Here is a 22994-nt window from a genome sequence, read left to right as displayed (position 1 = left end):
AGCCTCTCAAAGTGCTGGGCTTACAGCCATGAACCACCTCACCCGATCTATTTTTGCATTTGTTTATGCGTTTGTTTGTTTTTCTTCCTCCTTTGAGATTCTAATGAACATGATCACACTACAAGTAAGGTCAGAAGTTGGGTGAAGAACACTCTGAAAGCTGTTTTGGTCATCCAAGATTGTTAAAAATGCCTGACCCCTAAAAATATGTACAAAGATATAAAGTAGAAACAAAAAATATAGACCAATTTTTCTTTTAAAAAATGCTTTTGGCTGGGTGTGGTGGCTCACGCTTGTAATCCCAGCACTTTGGGAAGGCCAAGGCAGGTGGATCACGAGGTCAGGAGTTCAAGACCAGCCTGGCCAACATGGTGAAACCTCATCTCTCCTAAAAATACAAAAATTAGCTGAGTGTAGTGGCATGCGCCTGTAACCCCAGCTACTTGGGAGGCTGAGGCAGAGAATTGCTTAAACCCAGGAGGCAGAGGCTGCAGAGAGCCGAGATTGTGCCACTACACTCCAGGCAATAGAGTGAGACTCCATCTCCAAGAAAAAAAAAATGCTTTGAATAAAAAATGCAATGCCTTGGAAGTTTTGGTTCTTTTTTCCTCTCCTGTTGCAGATTCACATTACAGTTTTGGATGGGTGGTAGAAAGTGCATGTCACCTTCGGTGGCACTGTCTGCAGTGGGTGGGCCTCTCTACTGGTAGGTGACCACCTTTAGATACTGAGACAGCAAGTATGAGTAGCCTTCTTTTACCTTCTTTTAACTTTTCCTTTTTTGCTGTCTGGTCATCCTCATTGGTATTCTGCTTCTCGGTGTCAAGATCATCTTCATCATCATCTTCAGCTGCCCATTTGACCGTAGCTATTACAGGAAAGTAATCGATTGTAAGGATGGAAGGAGGTTGGAGTGATGTGAGGAAGGGGCCAAGGAATACAGGCAACTTCTAAAAGCTGAAAAAGGCAAGAAAAACCATCTCCCTGCAGAGCCTCTGGAAGCAGCCAATCCAAATGACACCTTGACTTTAGCCCAGTGAGACTGATTTTAAATTTCTGGTTTACAGAACTGTAAGAGAATAAATTTGTGTTGTTTTAAGCTACTAAGTTTATGGTAATTTGTTACAGCAGAAATAGAAAATTAATGCAAAGTGCCTTTAAAACATCTAAGTAGCTGGGCATGGTGGCACACAACTGTAATCCCAATACTTTGGGAGGCTAAGGCAGGAATATCACTTGAGCCCAGGAGTTTGAGACCAGCAAGGACAACATAGGGAGATCCCATCTCTACACACACACACACACACACACACACACACACACACACACACGTTGCCACATCCCTGTGGTCCCAGTTACTCAAGAGGCTGAGGTGGGGAGGACTGCTTGAGCCCAGGAGGTCAAGGTGGCAGTGATCTGTGTTTGCACTATTGCCCTCCAACCTGGGCCACAAAATGAGACCCTGTCTCTCAAAAAGAAAACGAAAACATCTACGTGAGGTCAGGTAGTCAACTGGAGATCAGGGTCTGGAAGTGAGAGGAGTGCTGAGCTATAAATCTGTGCATCATATTCACATGGGTGGCGGTTGAAGCTGTGGGAGGGCATAAACTCATATTAGGGAGGTGACACTGTCACCGACTTGCTATGCATCTTTCAGCAAGATAATTAACTGATCTGACACATTATTGAGCATTTATTCTGTCCTGGAATCATATCAAGCAATTTATATGCATCCTTATTTAATCCTCACAACCACTTTATGAGGCTGAAACTTTTTTTTGAGACGGAGTTTCGCTCTGGTCTCCCAGGCTGGAGTGCAATGGCGCGATCTCAGCTCACTGCAACCTCCGCCTCCCACGTTCAAGTGATTCTCTAGCTTCAGCCTCCAGAGTAAGTGGAATTACAGGCGCCCGCCACCATGCTTGACTAATTTTTAAAAAAATTTTTAATTAAGTGTTGGCCAGGCTGATCTCAAACTCCTGAACTCAGGTGATTCGCCCGCCTCGGCCTCCCAGTGTTGGGATTACAGGCGTGAGCACCGCGTCCGGCCAGAAACCATTTTTATCTCCTATTTTCAAAAAAAAATAATAAAAGAAAAAAAGAAACTGAGGTTTAGATAATTTGTCCAAGATCACACAGTAAAATAATGAGACAAGTCTAATTCCATTGCATGTGCCTCAGTCTTTTCGCAATCTGCGACTTTATTGGGCCTACTGAATCAGAATCTGAATTTTAACATGAACCGTAGGTTATCTGTACAATAAGCGTTAGGACTAGCCTCCACCCTGCTTCCAGAATGGGTTCCGCTCAAGGAGGAGCTGAGCCAAGAGCCTCGCTCAGAGTTCTAAAAACAATGTTTCTCACCTCTGTATCTTTGCACATGCCATTCTCTAGCTGGATTTAATACTCCGGTGCAGGCATCCAGGTTGGGAGCCCCCGCAGTTCTCTCATGGTACTTTTATCTACTGTAACTCTAGGGCAACAATCCTGACTTCTCCACTAGTGCATGCACGTCTCTAGCGTTGTTTTTTTTTTCTCACCTAAGTATCCCCAATACTACACAGTGATGACTCAGAGCAAACGACCACTCTTTCTATGCAAGTATGAACTAGCTGATAAAACTTAAAACTGGCTACAAAGGCCAGGGCAGAAGCCCTTCCTGCCCGGGGGGAAACGCGGCTGTAAAGAAAAAGTGGCCGGGAGGTTTAAATCGCTGACTGCAGTCCTCGGACTGGCTGCGCGGCTCGCCGCATGCGCGCAGCTCGCGGGCTCCGCTTCAGTGGGCCTTCTCCGCATGCGCGGGATCCCGGATGTGGATCAAGTTGGTAGGAAGCGTGCGGTGCCGCAGCAATGGCGGCGTTCACAATTGCCGCGGGGACTGGCAATTGGTTTTCGGCTTTGGCGCTCGGGGTGACTCTCCTCAAATGCCTTCTCATCCCCACCTAGTAAGGGACTCCCACGGCCAGGGGCTGGGCGGGGAGGCCCCGCGGTCGGTCAGGGCGGGAGAGAGAGGTGTGGATATCCCTAGTTATAAAGAGAAGGAACTTAAGGTCGTGTTTGTCGGTACCCTGCTTTTGCTAAGCTTTCCGTTTCGTCGTTTGTTACTTGACTTAGCCTCAGCTGGCTAGGTTCAGACCTGGCGCTGTCGGATTTGGAACAAGTCACTTTAATGTTTCTGAACCTCAGGGTCCTTATCCTTAATATGCATTTAAGAACCTTTCGAACAGCCGTTCAGCCACTATTAACAGGTGCCTGAGGTGCCAGGTACCCTTCTAACTCCCGAGAGGTGCGGTGGTGAGCAAGACATTACTGGTCCTTGCTCTCGAAGTTGGTGGGTGGAACTAGACAAACAGGAACGTTTCAGATTGTGATAAAGGAAATAGAGGGTTACTAAGTGGCTGGGCGCTACTCCTTTAGAAGGTGATGTTTGAGTTGAAATTCAAAAAATGAAAAAAGAATAAGTGATGTGGAAAGCAGTTCAGGCATAGTAAAGAGTAAGTTCAATGGCCCTGTGGCAGGAAAGAAGTCAGAGCATTCTAGGAACACAAAGTGCCTCTTGTGGCTGCAGAGCATTGAAGAAGAGGAGTGGCACAGGATGGGGTGCACAGGGGACAGATAACACAGGGTTTCGAAGACCACAGTTAGACTGCTGTGTAAAAAATGGATGTAGGGCCAAGACTGAAAGCGTGGAAACCAAGAAGCAACCATCAAATGGTGGTGTGTATACAGTAGGTACTCAATATTTATTAATATTAGCTTCCACCCTGCCTCCATCCTTCCTCTTTTTTCTTTTTCTCCCTCATCCCTTTTCTCCTTTCCCTCCCACTTCCTAGTTTAGGGTTTGTTTTATTGGTATCCTTTGATTCAGGCTCTTGGTGATTTCTTGTTGAGTATGGGAGAGTCGTATGTATAGAATGTAAGTCTATACTGATGTGTATATGTAATCATATAAGTGGAATGTGTATGTAGATTCAGTAAAATGATTAACTGTAGGTCTGTGCATTAAGAAGATATTTCTTGCTTTAGTTGCCTCGGGCTAGAAATGTATCCTCAGAGTTGTTTTTTTTTTTGTTTCTTTGTTATTATTTTGTTTTTGAGACAGGCTTGCCCCACCTTGTCACCCAGACTGGAGTGCAGTGGTACGATCTCAGCTTACTGCAACCTCTGCCTCCCGGGTTCAAATGATTCTCCTGCCTCAGCCTCCTGAGTACCTGGGATTACAGGCGTGCACCACCGCGCCAGGCTAATTTTTGTATTTTTAGTGGAGATGGGTTTCACGATGATGGCCGGGAGCTGGTCTCAAACTCCTGACCTCAAGTGGTCCACACCTGCCTCGGCCTCCCATAATGTTGGGATTACAGGTGTGAGCCACCATGCCTGGCCAGGGTTGTTATTTTGAATACTGCTCTTGGTCCAGGTTAAGAATGTATATAGCACTCACTTTGGCAGCACATGTACAGGAATACCTCATTTTTTGCACTTTGCTTTATTGCACTTCACAGATACTGCATTTTCATTTTTTTTAAACAAATTGAAGGCTGTGGTAACTCTCCATTGAGCAACTCTATCAACGCCATTTTTCTAACATCGTGTGCTCATTTTGTGTCTGTGTTACATTTTGATAAATCTTGAAATATTTCACACTTTTTCATTACTATTATATTTGTTACGATGATCTGTAATCAGTGATCTTTGATATTACTATTCTGATTGCTTTGGGGCAACACTATGGTGAATTTAATAAATGCTGTGTGTTCCGACTGCTCTACCAACCAGCTGTTCCACCATCTCTCTCCCTATCCTCAGGCCTCCCTATTGACTGAGATACAATAATAAAATTAGGCCAATTAATAGCCCTACAGAGGCCTCTAAGTTTTCAAGTGAGAGGAAGAGTCACATATCTGTGACTTTAAATCAAAAGCTCGAAATGATTGAGCTTGATGAGGAAGGCATCCTGAAAGCCAAGACAGGCTGAAAGGTAGGCCCATTGTGCCAAACAGCCAAGTTGTGAGTGCAGAGGAAAAGTTCTTGAAGGAAACTAAAAGTGCTACTCCAGTGAATACACAAGTGATAAGAAAGTGAAACAACCTTGATGATATGGAGAACATTTTAGTGGTCTGGATAGATCAAACCAGCCGTAACATTCTCTTAACCAAAACCTTATCCACATCAAGGCCCTAACACTTCAATTCTTTGAAGCCTAAGAGAAGTGAGGAAGTTGCAGAAGAAAATTTGGAAGCTAGCAGAGGTGGGTTCATGAGGTTTAAGAAAAGAAGCCATCAACCGGGCACGGTGGCTCGTGCCTGTAATCCTAGCACTTTGGGAGGCCAAGATGGGTGGATCACCAGAGGACCAACATGGAGAAACCCCGTCTCTACTAAAAATACAAAATTAGCCGGGCATGGTGGAGCATGCCTGTAATCCCAGCTACTTGGGAGGCTGAGGCAGGAGAATCACTTGAACCTGGAGGTTGCAGTGAGCTGAGATCGCGCTATTGCACTCCAGCCTGGACAACAAGAGCGAAACTCCATCTCAAAAAAAAAAAAAAGAGAAAGAAAAGAGGCTGGGCGCGGTGTCTCAAGCCTGTAATCCCAGCACTTTGGGAGGCCAAGATGGGCGGATCACGAGGTCAGGAGATCGAGACCATCCTGGCTAACCCGGTGAAACCCCGTCTCTACTAAAAAATACAAAAAACTAGCCGGGCGAGGTGGCGGGCGCCTGTAGTCCCAGCTACTCGGGAGGCTGAGGCAGGAGAATGGCGTAAATCCGGGAGGCGGAGCTTGCAGTGAGCCGAGATCCGGCCACTGCACTCCAGCCTGGGCAACAGAGCGAGACTCTGCCTCAAAAAAAAAAAAAAAAAAGAAAGAAAAGAAGCCATCTCCATAATAAAGTACAAGGTGAAGCAGCAAGTGTTGATGTAGAAGCTGCAGTAAGTTTTCTAGATCTAGCTAAGATCACTGATTAAGGTGGCTACACTAAACAATAGATTTTCAAGGTAGAAGAAACAGACTTACATTGGAAGATGCCATCTAGGACATCTAGTTGAAACCAGTTGTCATTTACTGTTCTGAAAATCCGATGGCCCTTAAGACTTATGCTAAATCTACTCTGCCTATGCTCTATAAATGGAACAACAAAGCCCTGGATGGCAGCACATCTATTTACAGCATGATTTACTGAATAAGCCCACTGTTGAGACCTACTGCTCAGAAACCAATTTATTTTTTATTTTTTATTTTTTTTTTCTAGAGACAAGGTCTTGCTCTTATCTCCCAGGGTGAAGTACAGTGGCACCATCATGGCTCACTGCAGCGTTAATCTCCTGCGCTTGAGCAATCTTCCTGCCTCAGCCTCCCGAATAGCTGGGACGAAGACAGATGCCACCATGCCCAGCTAATTTTTTTTCTCTCTCTATTATCTGTCTGTCATCTATCTATCTATGTGTATGTGTTTTGGTTTGGTTTGTTTGTTGTTGTTGTTTTTCTTTTTGGTAGAGACAAGGTTTCACTGTGTTGCCGGGCTGATCTCGAATTCCTGGGCTCAAGTGAGCCCTTCCAAAGTGCTGGGATTACAGACCTGAGCCACCTCGTTGGTCAATATTTTTCCTTTTTCTTTTCTTTTTTGAGGCAGGATTTCACTTTGTCAGGCTGGAGTGCACTGGTGTGATCTCAGCTCACTGCTGCCTCTACCTCCTGGGCTCAAACAATCCTCCCATCTCAGCTTCCCAAGTAATTTGAACTACACATGCACACCACTATGCCAACCTAACTTTTTGTATTTTTTGCAGAGATGGGGCTTCACCAGGTTGCCCAGGCTGGTCTCAAATTCCTGACTTCAAGTGATGCACCTCTCTTGGCCTCCCAAAGTGCTAGGATTACAGACATGAGCCACCATACCCAGCCATTATTTTTCTTTCTTTTTTTTTTCTTATTTATTTATTTTTGAGATGGAGTTTCGCTCTGTCTCCCACACTGGAGTGTAGTGGCACAATCTCAGCTCACTGCACCCTCAGCTTCCCGGGTTCAAGCAATTCTCCTGCCTCAGCCACCCAAGTAGCTGGGGTTACAGGTGCACACCATCATGCCCTGCTAATTTTTATATTTTTAGTAGAGATGGGGTTTTGCCATGTTGGCCAGGCTGGTCTTGAACTCCTGGCCTCACGTGATCTGCTCTCTTTGACCTCCCAGAGTGCTGGGATTACAGGCATGAGCACCATGCCCGGCCTTTTTTTTTTAATTTATTTTTGGAGAGATGGGGTCACTGCGTTGCCCAGGCCAGCCTGGAATTCCTAGGCTTAAGCAATCCTCCTACCTTTGCTTCCCAAAGTTCTGGGATTACAGACATAAGCCACTGTGCCCAGCCTTAATGTTGTTTTCATGCCTGCTGATGTAATATCTATTCTGCAGCCAGTTGACTAGTTGCTTTTTGTTTTTTTTTTTTTTTTTTTTTTGAAACAGGGTCTCACTCTGCCACTCAGGCTGGAGTGCAGTGGCATGATCTCAGCTCACTGCAACCTCCACCTTTCGGGCTCAAGCAATCATCCTACCTCAGCCTACCAAGTAGCTGGGACTTAAGGTGTGTGCTACCATACCCTGCTAATTTTTGTATTTTTAGTAGAGATGGGTTTTCACAATGTTGCCCAGGCTGTTCTTGAACTCCTGTGCTCAAGCGATCTGCCTGCCATGGCCTCCTAAAGTACTGGGATTATAGACATGAGCCACCATGCCCAATCAGTGTTGACTTTTAAGTCTTGTTATTTAAGAAATACATTTCATGGCCGGGTGTGGTGGCTCAAGCCTGTAATCCCAGCACTTTGGGAGGCCGAGATGGGTGGATCACGAGGTCAGGAGATCGAGACCATCCTGGCTAACCCGGTGAAACCCCGTCTCTACTAAAAAATACAAAAAACTAGCCGGGCGAGGTGGCGGGCGCCTGTAGTCCCAGCTACTCGGGAGGCTGAAGCAGGAGAATGGCGTGAACCCGGGGAGGCGGAGCTTGCAGTGAGCTGAGATCCGGCCACTGCACTCCAGCCTGGGCGTCTGAGCGAGACTCCGTCTCAAAAAAAAAAAAAAAATACATTTCATAAGGCTATATCTGCCATAGATAGTGATTCCCCTGATGGATCTGGGCAAAGTAAATTGAAACCTGGAAAGGATACACCATTCTAGATGCCATTAAGAACATTCATGATTCATGGGAGCAGGTCAAGATATCAACATTAACAAGAGTTTGGAAGAATTAGATTCCAACTCCAGTGGATGACTTTGAGGGGTTCACGACTTCAGTGGAAGCAGTAACTGCAAATGTCATGGAAATAGCAAGAGAACTAAAAGTGGAGCCTGAGCATGTGATTGAATGGCTGCATGATATCTCATGATAAAACTTGAGTGGATGAGGAGTTGCTTCTCATGAATGAGCAGAGAAAGTGGTTTCTTTTGAGATGCACTGTGCTAATGAAGATGCTGTGAATATTGTTGAAATGACAACAAAGGATTTAGAATATTATATAAACTTAATCAGTGGCAGGGTTTGAGAAGAAGGATTGACTCCAATTTTGAAAGTTTTACTGTGGGTTAAATGCTATCAAACAGCATTGCATACTAGAGGAATCTTTTGTGAAAGGAAGAGCCCATCAATGTGGCAAGCTTCACTGTTGTTTTAAGAAATTGCCACAGTCTTGCCAGGCTCATGCCTGTAATCCCAGCATTTGGGGAGACCGAGGCGGGCAGGTCACCTGAGGTCAGGAGTTCAAGACCAGCCTGGCCAACATGGTGAAATCCCATCTCTACTAAATATACAAAAATTAGCCAGGTGTGGTGGTAGGCACCTGTAATCCCAGCCACTCAGGAGACTGAGGCAGGAGAATCACTTGAACCCAGGAGGCAGAGGTTACAGTGAGCCGAGATCATGCCGTTGCACTCCAGCCTGGGTGACAAGAGTGAGACTCCGTCTCAAAAAAAAAAAAAAAAAAACTGTTTGCCACAGTCACCCCAGTCTTTAGCACCCATAACCCTGATCAATCAACAGCCATCAACATTGAGGCAAAACTCTCAACCATGAAAAGATTAGGACTTGCCGAAGGTGCAGATGATCATTAGCTTTGTTTTAGCAATAAAGTATTTTAAAATGAAAGTGTACACTGTCTTTTTAGACATAATAATATTGCACACTTTATAGTATAGTGTAAACATAACCTTTTTTTTTTTTTTTTTTGAGACGGAGTCTTGCTCTGTCGCCCAGGCTAGAGTGCAGTGGCATGATCTCAGCTCACTGCAAGCTCCGCCTCCCGGGTTCATGCCATTCTCCTGCCTCAGCCTCCCGAGTAGCTGGGACTACAGGCGCCCACCACCTCGCCTGGCTAATTTTTTTTGTATTTTTAGTAGAGATGGGGTTTCACTGTGTTAGCCAGGATGGTCTCGGTCTCCTGACCTTGTGATCCGCCTGCCTCGGCCTCCCAAAGTGCTAGGATTACAGGCATGAGCCACCGTGCTGACCAGTGTAAACATAACTTTCACATGCTGTGGGAAATCAAAAAATTCATGTGACTCACTTTATTGCAATATTCACTTCATTATGGTGATCTAAACCCACAACATCTCTAAGGTATGCCTGCACTAAAATTGAATGATACGGGAAGCTTAGCATGGTCCACGTACAAGGATAGCATGCAAATTTATGAAACACTTAATATATTTAAAAAAGAATGTTTTTAATTGTAGTTAATGCTCTGCTTCTCAAATCGGAAACTGCTGGGATGTGAGAGGGAAGCTATAGGGTAAATGCAGATATGTTCAACAAAACATTTGCTAACTGCTTTATTATGTACCAGGTATTGTTGCTAGGCTAGAAGGGAGGACAAAATAGATATGATCCCTGGCCCTGTGAAGTGTGTAGTTTAGTAAGTATAACAGAACCAGAAACAAATCAATGCAAATATATAGTTACATAACCACAATTTGGATTAAGTATTAGGAAGAAGAGGCTGGGCATGGTGACTCATGCCTGTAATCCCAGCACTTTGGGAGGCCGAGGCGGGCGGATCATGAGGTCAGGAGATCGAGACCATCCTGGCTAACACGGTGAAACCCCATCTCTACTAAAAATACAAAAAATTAGCCAGGTGTGGTGGTGGACGTGTGTAGTCCCAGTTACTCGGGAGGCTGAGACAGGAGACTGGTGTGAACCTGGGAGGAAGAAGAAGGACAACAGGATCCTATTGGGACCAAGAAGGAAGATATACTTTTGATTAGGTGTCAGAGAATGTCTCTGAGGAACTGACTTAATTGGAGGCCTAAAGTATGAATGAGAGGGCCATCCATGCAGAGTATGTGGTGTGTGCACATGTGTAGAACTTACCTGAAAGAGCACACTGTATAAATATAGGCCCTGTGGTGTGAAAGTATTGGCCTAGTTGGGCAACTGTGATAAGGCCAGTGTAGTTGGCATGGAATAAGCAACAGAGACAGAAACATGCACAGTGAAATTGGAAAGATAGGTACCAAATCATGCCGGATCTTATAAAGCCAGGTTGCAAAATTTAGATTTTGATTGTATAAACTCAGTGGAAATGATTTGCATTTATAAAATATTTTTTGGCTGCCATATAAATGATTGGAGGAGGCAGGAGAGTCACGAAGGCTAGGTACCCTTTGAGAAAGTCTACATGAGAGAAGATGCTGACTTGAATTGGAGTGGTGGCATTAGAGATAGAAATGAACAAATTAAAGATTTATTTTGCCTTGAGGTTAGGAAGGATTTGCAGAGAAAACAACAACTAACTTTGGAAGTATTTGGTGGTTTAAGAGCCATAGCTAGGGAGTCAGACTGCCCTGGTTAGAATCTGGCTCTGCTACATACTGGCTACATGACAGGGCAAGCTGCTTCTCTAAGCCACTGGTGAAATGGTAAGAGTTAAAGAACCTACCTCAAATGGAGTGTTGCAGGCAGAGGGAAAAGGTGAATGTAGAGTAAGACAAAAACAAGTGAGAGGATAGTGAGAAATGGGCTGAAAAGGTGAATAAGCGAGATCCAAAAATATCTTTTAGGCTATGTTAAGTACTTTAGATTTTATCCGGCGGGCAGAGGTCAATTAAAAGGGAAATATGACATTTGTGATTTAGAAATACTATTTTGACTGCAGTGTGAAAGCTAGATTAATGAAGGGCCTGAGTGAAGATGGGGAGTTCAATTTAAGAAGCTATCATAGGACAAGTAAGAGATGGTAGGTTTTTGTTTGTTTTAATTTTTAGAGACAGGGCTGGGTGCAGTGGCTCACACCTGTAATCCCAGCACTTTGGAAGGCCAAGGCAGGCAGATTGCTTGAGCTCAGGAGTTTGAGACCAGCGTGGGCAACATAGTGAAACCCCGTGTCTACAAAAAAAATACAAAGAATTAGCTGGAGATGGTGGTCAAAAATTTTAGAGACAGGGTCTAACTCTGTTGCTCAGGCTAGAGTATAGTGGCACGATCATAGCTCACTGCAGCCTCAAATTCCTGGACTCAAGCCGTCCTCTGGCTTCAGCCTCCTGAGTAGCAGGGACTACAGGTGCACACCACCATACCAGCTAATCATTAAGTTTTTTGTAGAGATGGGGATCTCATTATGTTGCCCAGGCTGGTCTTGAACTTCCAACCTCAAGCTATCCTCCCACCATGGCTTCCCAAAATACTTCCCAAAATACTGGGATTATAGGCACTGTACTCAGCTGATGGTAGATTTTTTTTAATGCAATTTAAAAAATAGTTGTTTGCTATTTATCATTATGTCTCTAGTCTTAGTTTTGCTTTTTTTTTTTCAAGTGTCATTTCAGCAATTAAGATTACTTTTACAGATGAATGCAGTGGCTCACACCTGTAATCCCAGCACTCCAACAAAAGTGAAGCTCTAACAGTTTTGAATAGGAAACAACAAAATAACTAAAGTAACCAAAAAAGAGACTGAAAAAAATCTATATAGTACAACTATATAGGAAAAGAAAGTGTTCCCAAACCTACTCAAATTTTGTAAGTGCTACTCCAAAGAGAGTAAAAACGACATATCTATAAAACAAGAACAGATGCTATGAAACAGGAATTATCAGAGAAACTGTAGTTAATAGCAAATGTTATTGCCAAAATTAAGGACAAATTGAGTAAATCTTTCAAAAATATGAGAGAAAAGATAAAAATTATAAGTTCAATCTAGGGTATCTAGCATCCGTCTAAAGTTTCAGAAAAAAAACACAGGGGAGGAGATGAGCAAATAATAAATTTCCCAGAGCTAAAGGCACTACATACTCAGCATAATTAATGAAAAAAGACCCTCACAAAGACATTAATCACTAGACATTTCATACTGCTATGGATGAAAAGGAGAAACAGGAAACTTCCAGAGATGAAGGGAAAACCATAAAGGAAAGAGACTTAACCAACATCAGCATTTTATACTAAAAACCAATGGAATAAGCTTCCAAAGATCAGTGGAAGCAAATTTCAACCTAGAATTCCATACAAAATCCAGTATAAAATATCAGAAGTGCAAATCATAAATGTACAGCTCACTGAATTTTTGCAAAGTGAATACATCTGTAAATAGCAGACAGATCAATAAGCAGAATATTATCCCTCGTGTGTCTTTCTAGCCACTCCCTGCAACCCCACCCCGCCAAGGGTATTGATATTCTCACCTTTTTTTCTTTTTGAGACCGGGCCTTGCTCTGTCTCCCATGGCTCCAAACTTGGCTCACTGTAGCCTCAGCCTCTTGGGCTCGAGCAGTCCTCCCACCTCAGCCTCTTGAGTAGCTGGGACCACAGGGGTGTGCTGCCTTGCCTAGCTAATTTTTAAATTTTTTGTAGATATGGGGTCCCACCATGTTACCAGGCTGGTCTCGAACTCCTGAGCTCAAGTGATCCACCCGCCTTGGCCTCCCAAAGTATTGGGATTACAGGCGTGAGCCGTCATGCCTGGCCTCTGATGTTGACTTTTAACTGCATAGGTTAAATTTTGCCTGTTTTTGAATTTTTGTTTGGGTTTTTTTGTTTGTTTTTGAATTTTATACAAATGTAATCATACAACCTGTTCTCTTGGGTCTGGCTTTCACTCAACATTAAGTTTGTGCGTTGTTGTGTAATTATAGTTTTTTCATTCTTATCACTAGATATCACTGGTTCTCAAACTTTTTAGTCAGAATCACTTCTTAGAAATAATTGAGGGTCATAAAGAGCTATATATTTATGTGGGCTGTATAATAGATAATTACCATTTTACAAATTAAAACAAATTGTTCAAGCACAAGAATATACAAGCAGAAATGTCACTGGCCATCAGAGTGATGACATCATATTATGTAGCCTCTAGAACATCACTGTATACTTGTGAGAGAATGAGTGAAGGTAGGACAAATTACATCTGAATATTATTATGAAAATAGTACATATTTCAAACTCCCTGAAAGGGTCTCCCTGCGAATTCCTGAATCACATTTTGAGAACTGCTGCCCTACAGTATTCCATTGTGTGAAAACACCACAATTTATTTAGCCATTCTGCTGTTTGTGGACATTTGAATTATCTCCACTTTTTGCCTGTTGCAAATAGTTTTACTTTGAACATTCCTTTTTTTTCTTTTCTTTTTTTTGAGACAGAATCTCGCTCTGTCGCTCAGGCTGGAGTACAGTGTTGCAATCTAAGCTCACTGCAAGCTCCCCTCCCAGCTTCACGCCATTCTCCTGCCTCAGCCTCCCAAGTAGCTGGACTACACGCGCCCGCCACCACGCCCGGCTAATTTTTGTATTTTTAGTAGAGACAGGGTTTCACCGTGTTAGCCAGGATGGTCTCGATCTCCTGACCTCATGATCCGCCCGCCTCGACCTGCCAAAGTGCTGGGATTATAGGCGTGAGCCACTGCGCCCAGCCCCATTTTGCACATTCTTATGATATGTGTCTTTTAATGAACATACTATGCATTTCTGTTAGGTATACATACTTAGACTTGGGATTGATGGGTCATCAGTTCAGTTTTGAGTGGAGATTTTGAAAAATCTGTAGGAAATGCAAGTGAGATTATTAACAGGAAATTGGAGGTGTCTGTCTCTACAACTTAGGAAAGAAGCCAATGTTGCATGTTGAAATTTGGGAGTAGGCCGGGCCTGGTGGCTCCTGCCTGTAATCCCAGCACTTTGGGAGGCTGAGGCTGGCTGATCACGAGGTCAGGAGATGGAGATCGCCAACATGGTGAAACCCCATCTCTACTAAAATACAAAAAAAAAAAAAATTAGCCAGGCGTGGTGCACTGTGCCTGTAGTCCCAGCTACTCGGGAGGCTGAGGCAGGGGAGTCGCTTGAACCCGGGAGATGGAGGTTGCAGTGAGCTAAGATCACGCTACTGTACTGCAGCCTGGCAACAGAGTGAGACTTGGTCTCAAAAAAAAAAAAAAATTTGGGAGTCATCATAATACAATTGACAATGGAACCAGAAAGTTTGCATAAGATTGTCCAGAGCAGAATAAGTTGCGTAAAAAGGGGACCAAGAACTGAACCTAGGGGAATATCAGCATGTCCCTGGTGAATATAGGAAGGGAAAACCATGATTGAGACAGAAGGGGTTGGCTGGAGGTAGGAGAAAGTTGTCATTGTGGAAAGGTTGTGTAAAACATTGGAAAGTGTAAATTGGGCTTTGCTGTGGAACTCATTGTTGACTTTGGTGAGTGGATATTCAGCAAGAACGTATTGAACCTGTCCATGTGTCAGGTGCTGTTCTAAATGTGGAGGGGCGGTACGGCAGTGGTCAAAAAGGAAAACATTTTTACTGAAGATGGGTGATCCTTAGATCTATATAGTGACGGGCAGAGGGAGAATTTGGAGACATGGGAAAGTCAAGGCAAGGATCTTTTCCCACCTTCTCTGTCAGATGAACTCCTACTCAAACTTACGTGTTAGTATACAGGTAATGAATTTTGTTAGAGTTATATGTGAGCAAGAGGAAGTCACTTCTGAGCAAAGGCCTGAGGGCCACCTGTAAGAAAAAGTTTGGGCCAAACGAGGGGCAGTGGCTCACACCTGTAATCCCAGCACTTTGGGAGACTGAGGCAGGTGGATCACCTGAGGTCAGGAGTTTGAGACCAGCCTGGCCAACATGACGAAACCCCATCTCTACTAAAAATTAGCCAGGATTGGTGGTACACACCTGTAGTCTCAGCTTCTTGGGGGGCTGGGACAGGAGACTTGCGTGAACCCAGGAGGTGGCGGTTGCAGTGAGCTGAGACGGGCCCACTACACTCCAACCTGGGCGACAGAAGGAGACTCTGTTTCAAAAAAGAAAAAGAAAAAAGAAAAAGAAAAAGTCTGGGCTTCTTGTCAGCCCTTTAGATAGTTCTGAAATCCTTTTCACTGACTTGTAGATTGCTCAACAACTTTCCAGAAGATCTGACCTCCAGATAAGTGAAGTTAAGGATTACATAATGTCTATTTGTATCTCTATAGGACAGTGAACTGTGACTGCTTAGGGAATGTCAGTCCATTTAAAAGCATAGCTATGGGAATTAGAAATGGATAAATATTGCAAAATCTCATTTTATTCATCTAATTGTTTTGAGTAGCCATTCCACAGATTTTGAAGTACACCGCAACTGGCTTGCTATCACTCACAGTTTACCAATATCACAGTGGTATTATGAGGTAAGTTTTAATTTTCACTTTTTTTTAAAGATTCATATATAAACTAGGTAATTATTACTGATATTAAAAATGTTTTCTGACTGCGTGCGGTGGCTCACACTTGTAATCCCAGCACTTTGGGAGGCCGAGGTGGGTGGATCATGAGGTCAGGAGATCGAGACCAGCTGGCCAACACAGTGAAACCCCGTCTCTACTAAAAATACAAAAATTAGCTGGGCGTGGTGGTGGGTGCCTGTAATCCCAGCTACTCAGGAGGCTGAGGCAGGAGAATCGCTTGAACCTGGGAGGCGGAGGTTGCAGTGAGCCGAAATCACGCCACTGCACTCCAGCATGGGTGACAGAGTTAGATTCCGTCTCAAAAAAAAAGTTTTTTCTGCAACCATAGATCTAATTAATCTTTATAAAAATTGTGATCTCAGTTCTGTCCTCTTGCACTACTAGGGAATCCCCTTACTTCAAAATTAGTTTCCCAGTCTATACATTGGGAGGTATAGTATCTACCACACTTTTTGAAAGAGCAATGGACTGGGAAAGAGGAAGAATTGGATTCTTAGGCCTGGTGCTGCCACTATCTAGTTACATAGAGAAAACATACTTCATGTCTCTGGGCCTTAGTGTCTCATCTGGCACATGAGGATTTGGAGTGAATTATTTCTAAGATCCTGTCTGTTGCTAATGTTTTGTGATTTTATGAGGAAAGGAATAATCAAATGTGATGTGTAGACATCAGGTAATATACAAACCATTCTCTCATATTGTTTATAAAAACACCACCTGTATTTTTATTTCTTTTTCTTTTCCTTTTTTTTCTTTTCTTTTTTTTGAGACAGAGTCTCGCTCTGTCACCCAGGCTGGAGTACAGTGGCACAATCTCAGCTCACTGCAACCTCCGCCTCCCGGGTTCAAGCGATTCTCCTGCCTCGGCCTCCCAAGTAACTGGGATTACAGGCACCCGCCACCATGCCCCAGCTAATTTTTATATTTTTAGTAGAGATGGGGTTTCACCATGTTGGCCAGGCTGGTCTCGAACTCCAGACCTCAGGTGAGCCACCCACCTTGGCCTCCCAAAGTGCTGGGATTACAGGCGTGAACCACTGCACCCAGCTTGTATTTTTGTTTCTGGTACAAATTACTAAACTGTGTGTAATACTTTATGAAAAAGAGATATCACTTCAGAAATTTCTTGATCAAAAGCAGTACTCTGCTGACAGGGAGTTGGTTTTTTTGTTTGTTTGTTTTCTTTTGAGATGAAGTCTCACTCTCACCCAGGCCGGAGTGAAATGGCACGATCTCAGCTCACTGTGACCTCTGCCTCCTGGGTTCAAGCGATTCTCCTGCCTTAGCCTCCTGAGTAGCTGGGATTACAGGCACCCACAACCACACCCAGCTATTTTTTTTTTTTTTTTGTATTTTTAGTAGAGACAGGGTTTCACCGTGTTGGTCAAGCTGGTTTTGAACTTCTGACCTCAGGTGATCCACCTGCCTCTGCCTTCTGAAGTGCTGAGATTACAGGTGTGAGCCGCTGTGCCCGGCCCAGGGAGTTTTTTTTAAGGCAAATTTTGTGTGAGTTTTCTGTGAGTTTCAATACCATATATATAGTATTTTATATGTACATATAAAATGGAATACCATAACCCATGAGGTAGATCCTACTATCCTTGTTGTATAGGTGTGAAAACTGAGACTCAGGCCGGGCGCAGTGGCTCACTCCTGTAATCCCAGCACTTAGGGAGGCCAAGGCAGGCGGATCATGAAGTCAGGAGATTGAGACCATCCTGGCTAACATGGTGAAGCCCTGTCTCTACTAAAAATACAAAAAGTTGGCTGAGCATAGCGGCGGGTGCCTGTTTTCCCAGCTACTCTGGAGGCTGAGGCAGGAGAATGGCTCGAACCCGCGAGGTGGAGCTTGCAGTGAGCCAAGATCGTGCCACTGCACTCCAGCCTGGGCAACAGAGCAAGACTCTGTCTCAGAAAAAAAAAAAAAAGAAAAAGAAAACTGAGACTTACATAGATCTAATAAAATATATGATTCTAAAGCTTGTATATTTTCATATGATTTCTGTTTTCATTTACTTGTTAGCAACTGTTCATTTAACTAATGGTTATTTGATCCCAAACAACATGTCAGGCACTTACTAAATGCTGAAGATACAAAACGAAAAGGATAATTTCTATTCTCCAGGATCATATAACTTAGTGAAACAAAATATAATAGCATTTGTGTACCATTTTGTTGTTTATAAATATGTTTCATATGTATTATCTCATTTAATCTTCATAATACCTCATTTTACAAATAGGGAAATTGTGTCTCTAAGGCAGAATTTGAAACTAAGTTAGTGAATTATTTGTTATTTAGATGAGTAGAACTATGTCATAACCAAGTTTATCAACTCCAGGTTTCAAATTAATTTCCTTTAAGTATAGTTGACTCTATTTAAGGAAATTGAAGACCATGTTAAATAATTTAGAAGACAGGTTTTAGTGTTCTGTTCAGTCTTACATAGGAATTGTTCTGTTAATTTAGGGCACATTTTAAGTGCAGCTGCATTTCACTGTGGGTTTTTTTTTTTTTTTTTTTAATTAGAGACAGGGTTTCACCATGTTGCCCAGACTGGTCTTGAACTCCTGGACTCAAGCGATCCACCTGCCTAGTCCTCCCAAAGTGCTGGGATTACAGGCATGAGCTACCACGCCCAGCCTCATTGTGCTGTTTTAAAGACCACAGAATGAAAAATTTTAAATCTTTGCACCATCCTTGTTTATTCAGTTACTTAGGATACGTTTGGTCTTCTTTTTTTTATCACAGGCAACTTCAGAGTGGACGTTGGATTACCCCCCTTTCTTTGCATGGTTTGAGTATATCCTGTCACATGTCGCCAAATATTTTGATCAAGAGATGCTGAATGTTCGTAATTTGAATTACTCCAGCTCAAGGACTTTACTTTTCCAGAGATTTTCCGTCATCTTTATGGATGTACTCTTTGTGTATGCTGTCCATGAGTAAGTCTGGAGCATGTCATTTTGTATGGAAGATATTGAAGAAATATTACAGTGTTAAGTAGTATTAACTTATTCCTGATTTAGGAGGAGCAAAGTTTATATGATAGCAAATGCTAGAACAATGAAAAATTGTATTGTGCTTTAAACTACATGTTTAAATCTCTCTAGCTGAATCTTGTGGAATAAATGGGGATAAGGTGGAGTTACAAGGCAGAGGAAGAACAAGAGATTATGAATGTTGTGAAAAGAAGTAGTCCCAAGTATAGTCCTAGGGCCATTTCTCCCACCCAGAATAGCTCCATATGTTTTTCTTTGCTTCCTTGCAGCAGGCCCCCAGAGGCTTCCGTCACCTACCCTATCTTGGGGGATGCACATGGTACATGCACGGTAGCGCACACATATGCATTGTGCTAACCACCAAAGCCTGCTTTTACTGAGCTTTCATTCTAGTAAACTCAAGAAATTTCACTGAGTGCTTTTAGTTGTTTCCGTATGCTTTCCTTCATGAAGACTCTTCATTATTTTAATTTATGCTTATGTTTTAAATTTTTGTTTTATAACTTTTACTTATAAGTTAATTTTAAGTATTGAATACACATATATAGAATGTCTTGCACAGTGACTTCCAAGTACTAAGTTTCAGTTTCAGTTAATGTCAGTTTCCATTCTTTCCTAATTTTTTTTTTTTTCCCAAGATGGAATCTTGCTCTGTCGCCCAGGCTGGAGTGCTGTGGCACGATCTCAGCCCACTATAAAACTCCACCTTCTGGGTTCAAGCAATTCTCTTGCCTCAGCCTCCTGAGTAGCTGGGATTATAGGTGCACACCACCATGGTAGGCTAATTTTTGTATTTTTAGTAGAGACAGGGTTTCACCATGTTAGCCAGGCTGATCTTGAACTCCTGACCTCGTGATCCACCCACCTCGGCCTCCCAAAATGCTGGGATTACAGGCGTGAGCCGCTGTGCCGGCCTCATTCTTTCCTAACTCTTAAGCTTGCTGATGTGATTGTGACAGAACAGTGACTAGTGTTCATTTAATGACCCTTGTCATAAATGGATCGTTTCTGTTTGTGAGGCCCTCTACACTGAACCCTTGCCCCAGTCAGTAAAGAGTCCCTTGGGAATGTCTTAACCCTTGCACATTCTCATTGAATAATCCCGTTTGAAGCCCTTCCTTTCAATCTGTTTATGACCTGGCAAGAGTTGAAAGGGAAAGTAATTTTTAGTATACTCTTTTTAACTCAAAATGTTTGAATTCAGGCTTCCAGGGAAAGAGTATACCAGCACAAAGGGAGAGGAAATAGAATTCATTTCCATCTGCAAAGTAGAGGGAATAGTTAAAAAGATTGTTGAAAAGCCGGGCATAGTGGCTCATGCCTGTAACCCCAGCACTTTGGGAGGCCAAGGCTAGTGTACTGCTTGAGCTCAGGAGTTTGAGACCAGCCTGGGTACCATGGTGAAACCCTGCCTCTACTAAAAATACAAAAATTAGCCAGCTCTGGTTGCCGAGGACTGTTGTCCCAGCTACTTGGGAGGCTGAGGCAGAGGATCTCTTGAACCTGAGAGGTCAAGGCTGCGGTGAGCTGTGATTACGCCACTGCACTCCATCCTGGGCAACAGGCTGAGACCCTGTCTCAAAAAAAAAAAATTGAAATCTGTGTGTCAGTTCCCAGAACCAAGCATGATATACAGATTATTAACTTACTGAATTTTCTCAATGACCCTGTAAGTTTATTGCCTCTTCATGAGGGAACTAAGACTCCATAGGGGAAAAGGAGGATACCTTTGCTAGTCCCCCTTTAATTGCATCTATTATTTGTTTTAGATTTATAATGTTAGAATTTGCCACTATTCAAATGTAACACATTTTAAATATCGTCTATTGTAAAAACTTTGGAAAAGCACACACACGCAAATTAAAAATGATTCATACTCCCCCACCTGTACTAACCACTATTAACATTTTGGTGTATGTTAGTTTAGTCTCTTTTCTGTGTTCGAATATAATTTTCATAAAACAAAAAAAGGATTTTACTGTTTTGTCACCTGCTGCTGTTGTCACTTAGTAATATATCTCAACATTTAAATGTCATGCATTTTTACATAAGGGTTTTTAAATTATCATTTGGACCGTCAGGAGCTGCACATTTGCAGTTCTGTTCTTAATTTGGCTGGTATTATGTGATACATAATTTAGAGTGCTAAATCAGCCTGGTCTGCAGTTTCTACTCTTAAGGACTGAAATAATGTATGCTCTCTCAGTTTTCAAAATCCCTACTTTGGGGTTTACGTGACTTTTTATTTTTAATTTTATTAAATGAAGACTTTGTTTTAGATCAGCATAGCTTAGAAAAGACATGGAATAGGCCCTGAGGTCTTTGTTTGTGCTACCCCCTTTTTTGTTTTTCTAGTGACAAGGTCTTACTATGTCGCCCAGGCTGGCCTCAGACTCCCAAGCTCAAATGGTTCTCTCACTTCATCTTCCTGAGTAGCCAGGCACCTGCCACCCTGCTCAGCTTGCTGTGACCTTTTTAAGAAATCAAGAATGGCATGGACTCTGGGATGCCAGGGCAGGAGGATCGCTTGAGCCCCGGAGGTTGAGATCAGCCTGGGCAACATAGTGATACCCTATCCCTTCTAAAAAAAGAAAAAGAAAAATTGGAAAAAAAAAAAAAAAAAAAAAGAATGGCACGTAGTTTGTCAGGAATGACTAATGTATCATAGTTTACTCTGCAGAAGTGATGTTCCAGTGAAGAGCAAAGTTGTTTCTGTTTCTTTCCTAATGTTTCAATGTAGGTGCTGTAAATGCATTGATGGAAAAAAAGTGGGTAAAGAACTTACAGAAAAGCCAAAATTTATTCTATCGGTATTACTTCTGTGGAACTTCGGGTTATTAATTGTGGATCGTATCCTTGATATTCTATGTACTATTCCCTTACTTATTCTGATATATACTAATATAAGATTAATGTTTTCGTAATAATGATTGGAGATGTGAGCTGCTTCTGAAAATGGGTGTGGGGTAGGTTAGTAGGCTCACTTAACTGTGTGGTCTCTGCCCAACTTCACTGGACTCTGAGGTTAGAGTATTTCATTTCTGAAAAATTAGTGGGATATGTGAGAACCAGCTAAATCATCAATAAAACAATGTACTGAGATTGTGAACTATTTTTATATTAATGTGATATATATATTCAATAGTTTTATAACACGTTATTCCAAATACCTTTAATTGGAAAAGGCATATCACAGTGTGCGTGTGGGAATGGTCAGGCATTCGTGCTTTTCTACCATCTTGGCTTACCACATATTAAAAGGCAAAGTTTTTAAATTCAAGGCTTCTGAATGAAATTAAAATCCTCGTAATGGACGCTAATAGTTGCAATTTTCATAAAGGTAGCCTGGTGTGGAGGAAAGCACCCAGACTCTGGTTTCAGTGTAACCTGAACTCAAATCTTAGTTGCCATCAGCAGCTTTAGAACCATGAGTGGATGACTGTCTCTGAGGCTTAATCTCTTAATCTCTAAAGTATCTCTAAAGAGGATAATTCTAAATACCTCACAGGTTCCTTGTGAGGCTTAATACATAAGATTGTATATGTCCTATAAACAATGCAATGCTGCATGCAGGTGGCTTTACTAGCAGTTAGGTACCTTCCTTTCTCATCCCTAATTCTAAAAAACAAATAAAAAACTTCTTGCCTCTTAGCTGTGGGGCCTTTAAGGTAGAAAAGGTAGGAAAAACCTGGGAAAGTTTTGTTTTTCTTCTCAAACATAAATTTCTTTTAAAATGAAAAAAATATATATATTTTAAATCATCATCTAGTCTAAGATGTCATTGAACATTAAGTTTCTTTCCTTTTTTTTTTTTTTTTTCCTGAGACAGTCTTGCTCTGTTACCCAGACTGGAGTGCAGTGGCACAATCTCAGCTCACTGCAATGTCCGCCTCCTGGGTTCAAGTGATTCTTGTGCTTCAGCCTCCCAAGTAGCTGGGACTACAGTTGTGTGCCACAACATCTAAGTTTTGTATTTTTGTTAGAGATGGGGGTTTGCCATGTTATCCAGGCTGGTCTTGAACGCTTGGTCTCACGTGATCTACCCATGTCAGCCTCCCAAAGTGCTGGGATTGCAGGTGTGAGCCACCATGCCCCCACATATAAGTTTCAACTAAAGATTTGACTATGGTGTTTGCTTTGGCAAAATGGGAATGATACAGAGATTAGCAAAACTAAAAATATGTATTTAGGGCTGGTGCAGTGGCTCACGTCTGTAATACCAACACTTTGGGAGGCCAAGGTCGGGGGATCACAAGGTCAGGAGTTCGAGACCAGCCTGGC

General features: G+C 42.6%; 1 protein-coding gene and 1 non-coding gene across 28 annotated transcripts in view; both read left to right on the top strand.

The window, feature by feature from the left end:
* The first annotated feature begins 2824 nt into the window (after nt 1-2824).
* The window catches only part of ALG8 (ALG8 alpha-1,3-glucosyltransferase), a 40418-nt gene continuing 20248 nt past the window's right edge, over nt 2825-22994 (top strand). For 8 of the 27 annotated variants that reach the window (XR_012423566.1, XR_012423565.1, XR_012423561.1 and 5 more), the window contains exons 1-4: nt 2825-2945; nt 15575-15653; nt 18463-18656; nt 21454-21563. Coding sequence is in view for 14 of the 27 variants with exons in the window: in XM_074014874.1 (XP_073870975.1) it covers nt 2851-2945; nt 15575-15653; nt 18463-18656; nt 21454-21563 (478 nt within the window). In the remaining 13 variants the exon portion in view is untranslated. Of the gene's footprint in view, nt 2946-3403; nt 3733-6249; nt 6444-7474; nt 7576-15574; nt 15654-18462; nt 18657-21453; nt 21564-22994 lie in introns of those variants that run through there. The other 19 variants (XR_012423563.1, XR_012423562.1, XR_012423559.1 and 16 more) reach the window with 11 other exon arrangements.
* LOC123568903 (U6 spliceosomal RNA) lies at nt 9593-9695 on the top strand. The gene has a single exon (XR_006692457.1). It is a non-coding gene; the product is annotated as a U6 spliceosomal RNA (small nuclear RNA).

Source organism: Macaca fascicularis, chromosome 14 (assembly GCF_037993035.2).
Source record: "Macaca fascicularis isolate 582-1 chromosome 14, T2T-MFA8v1.1".
Lineage (NCBI taxonomy): Eukaryota > Metazoa > Chordata > Mammalia > Primates > Cercopithecidae > Macaca > Macaca fascicularis.
This window is presented reverse-complemented; position numbering and strand designations above follow the sequence as displayed.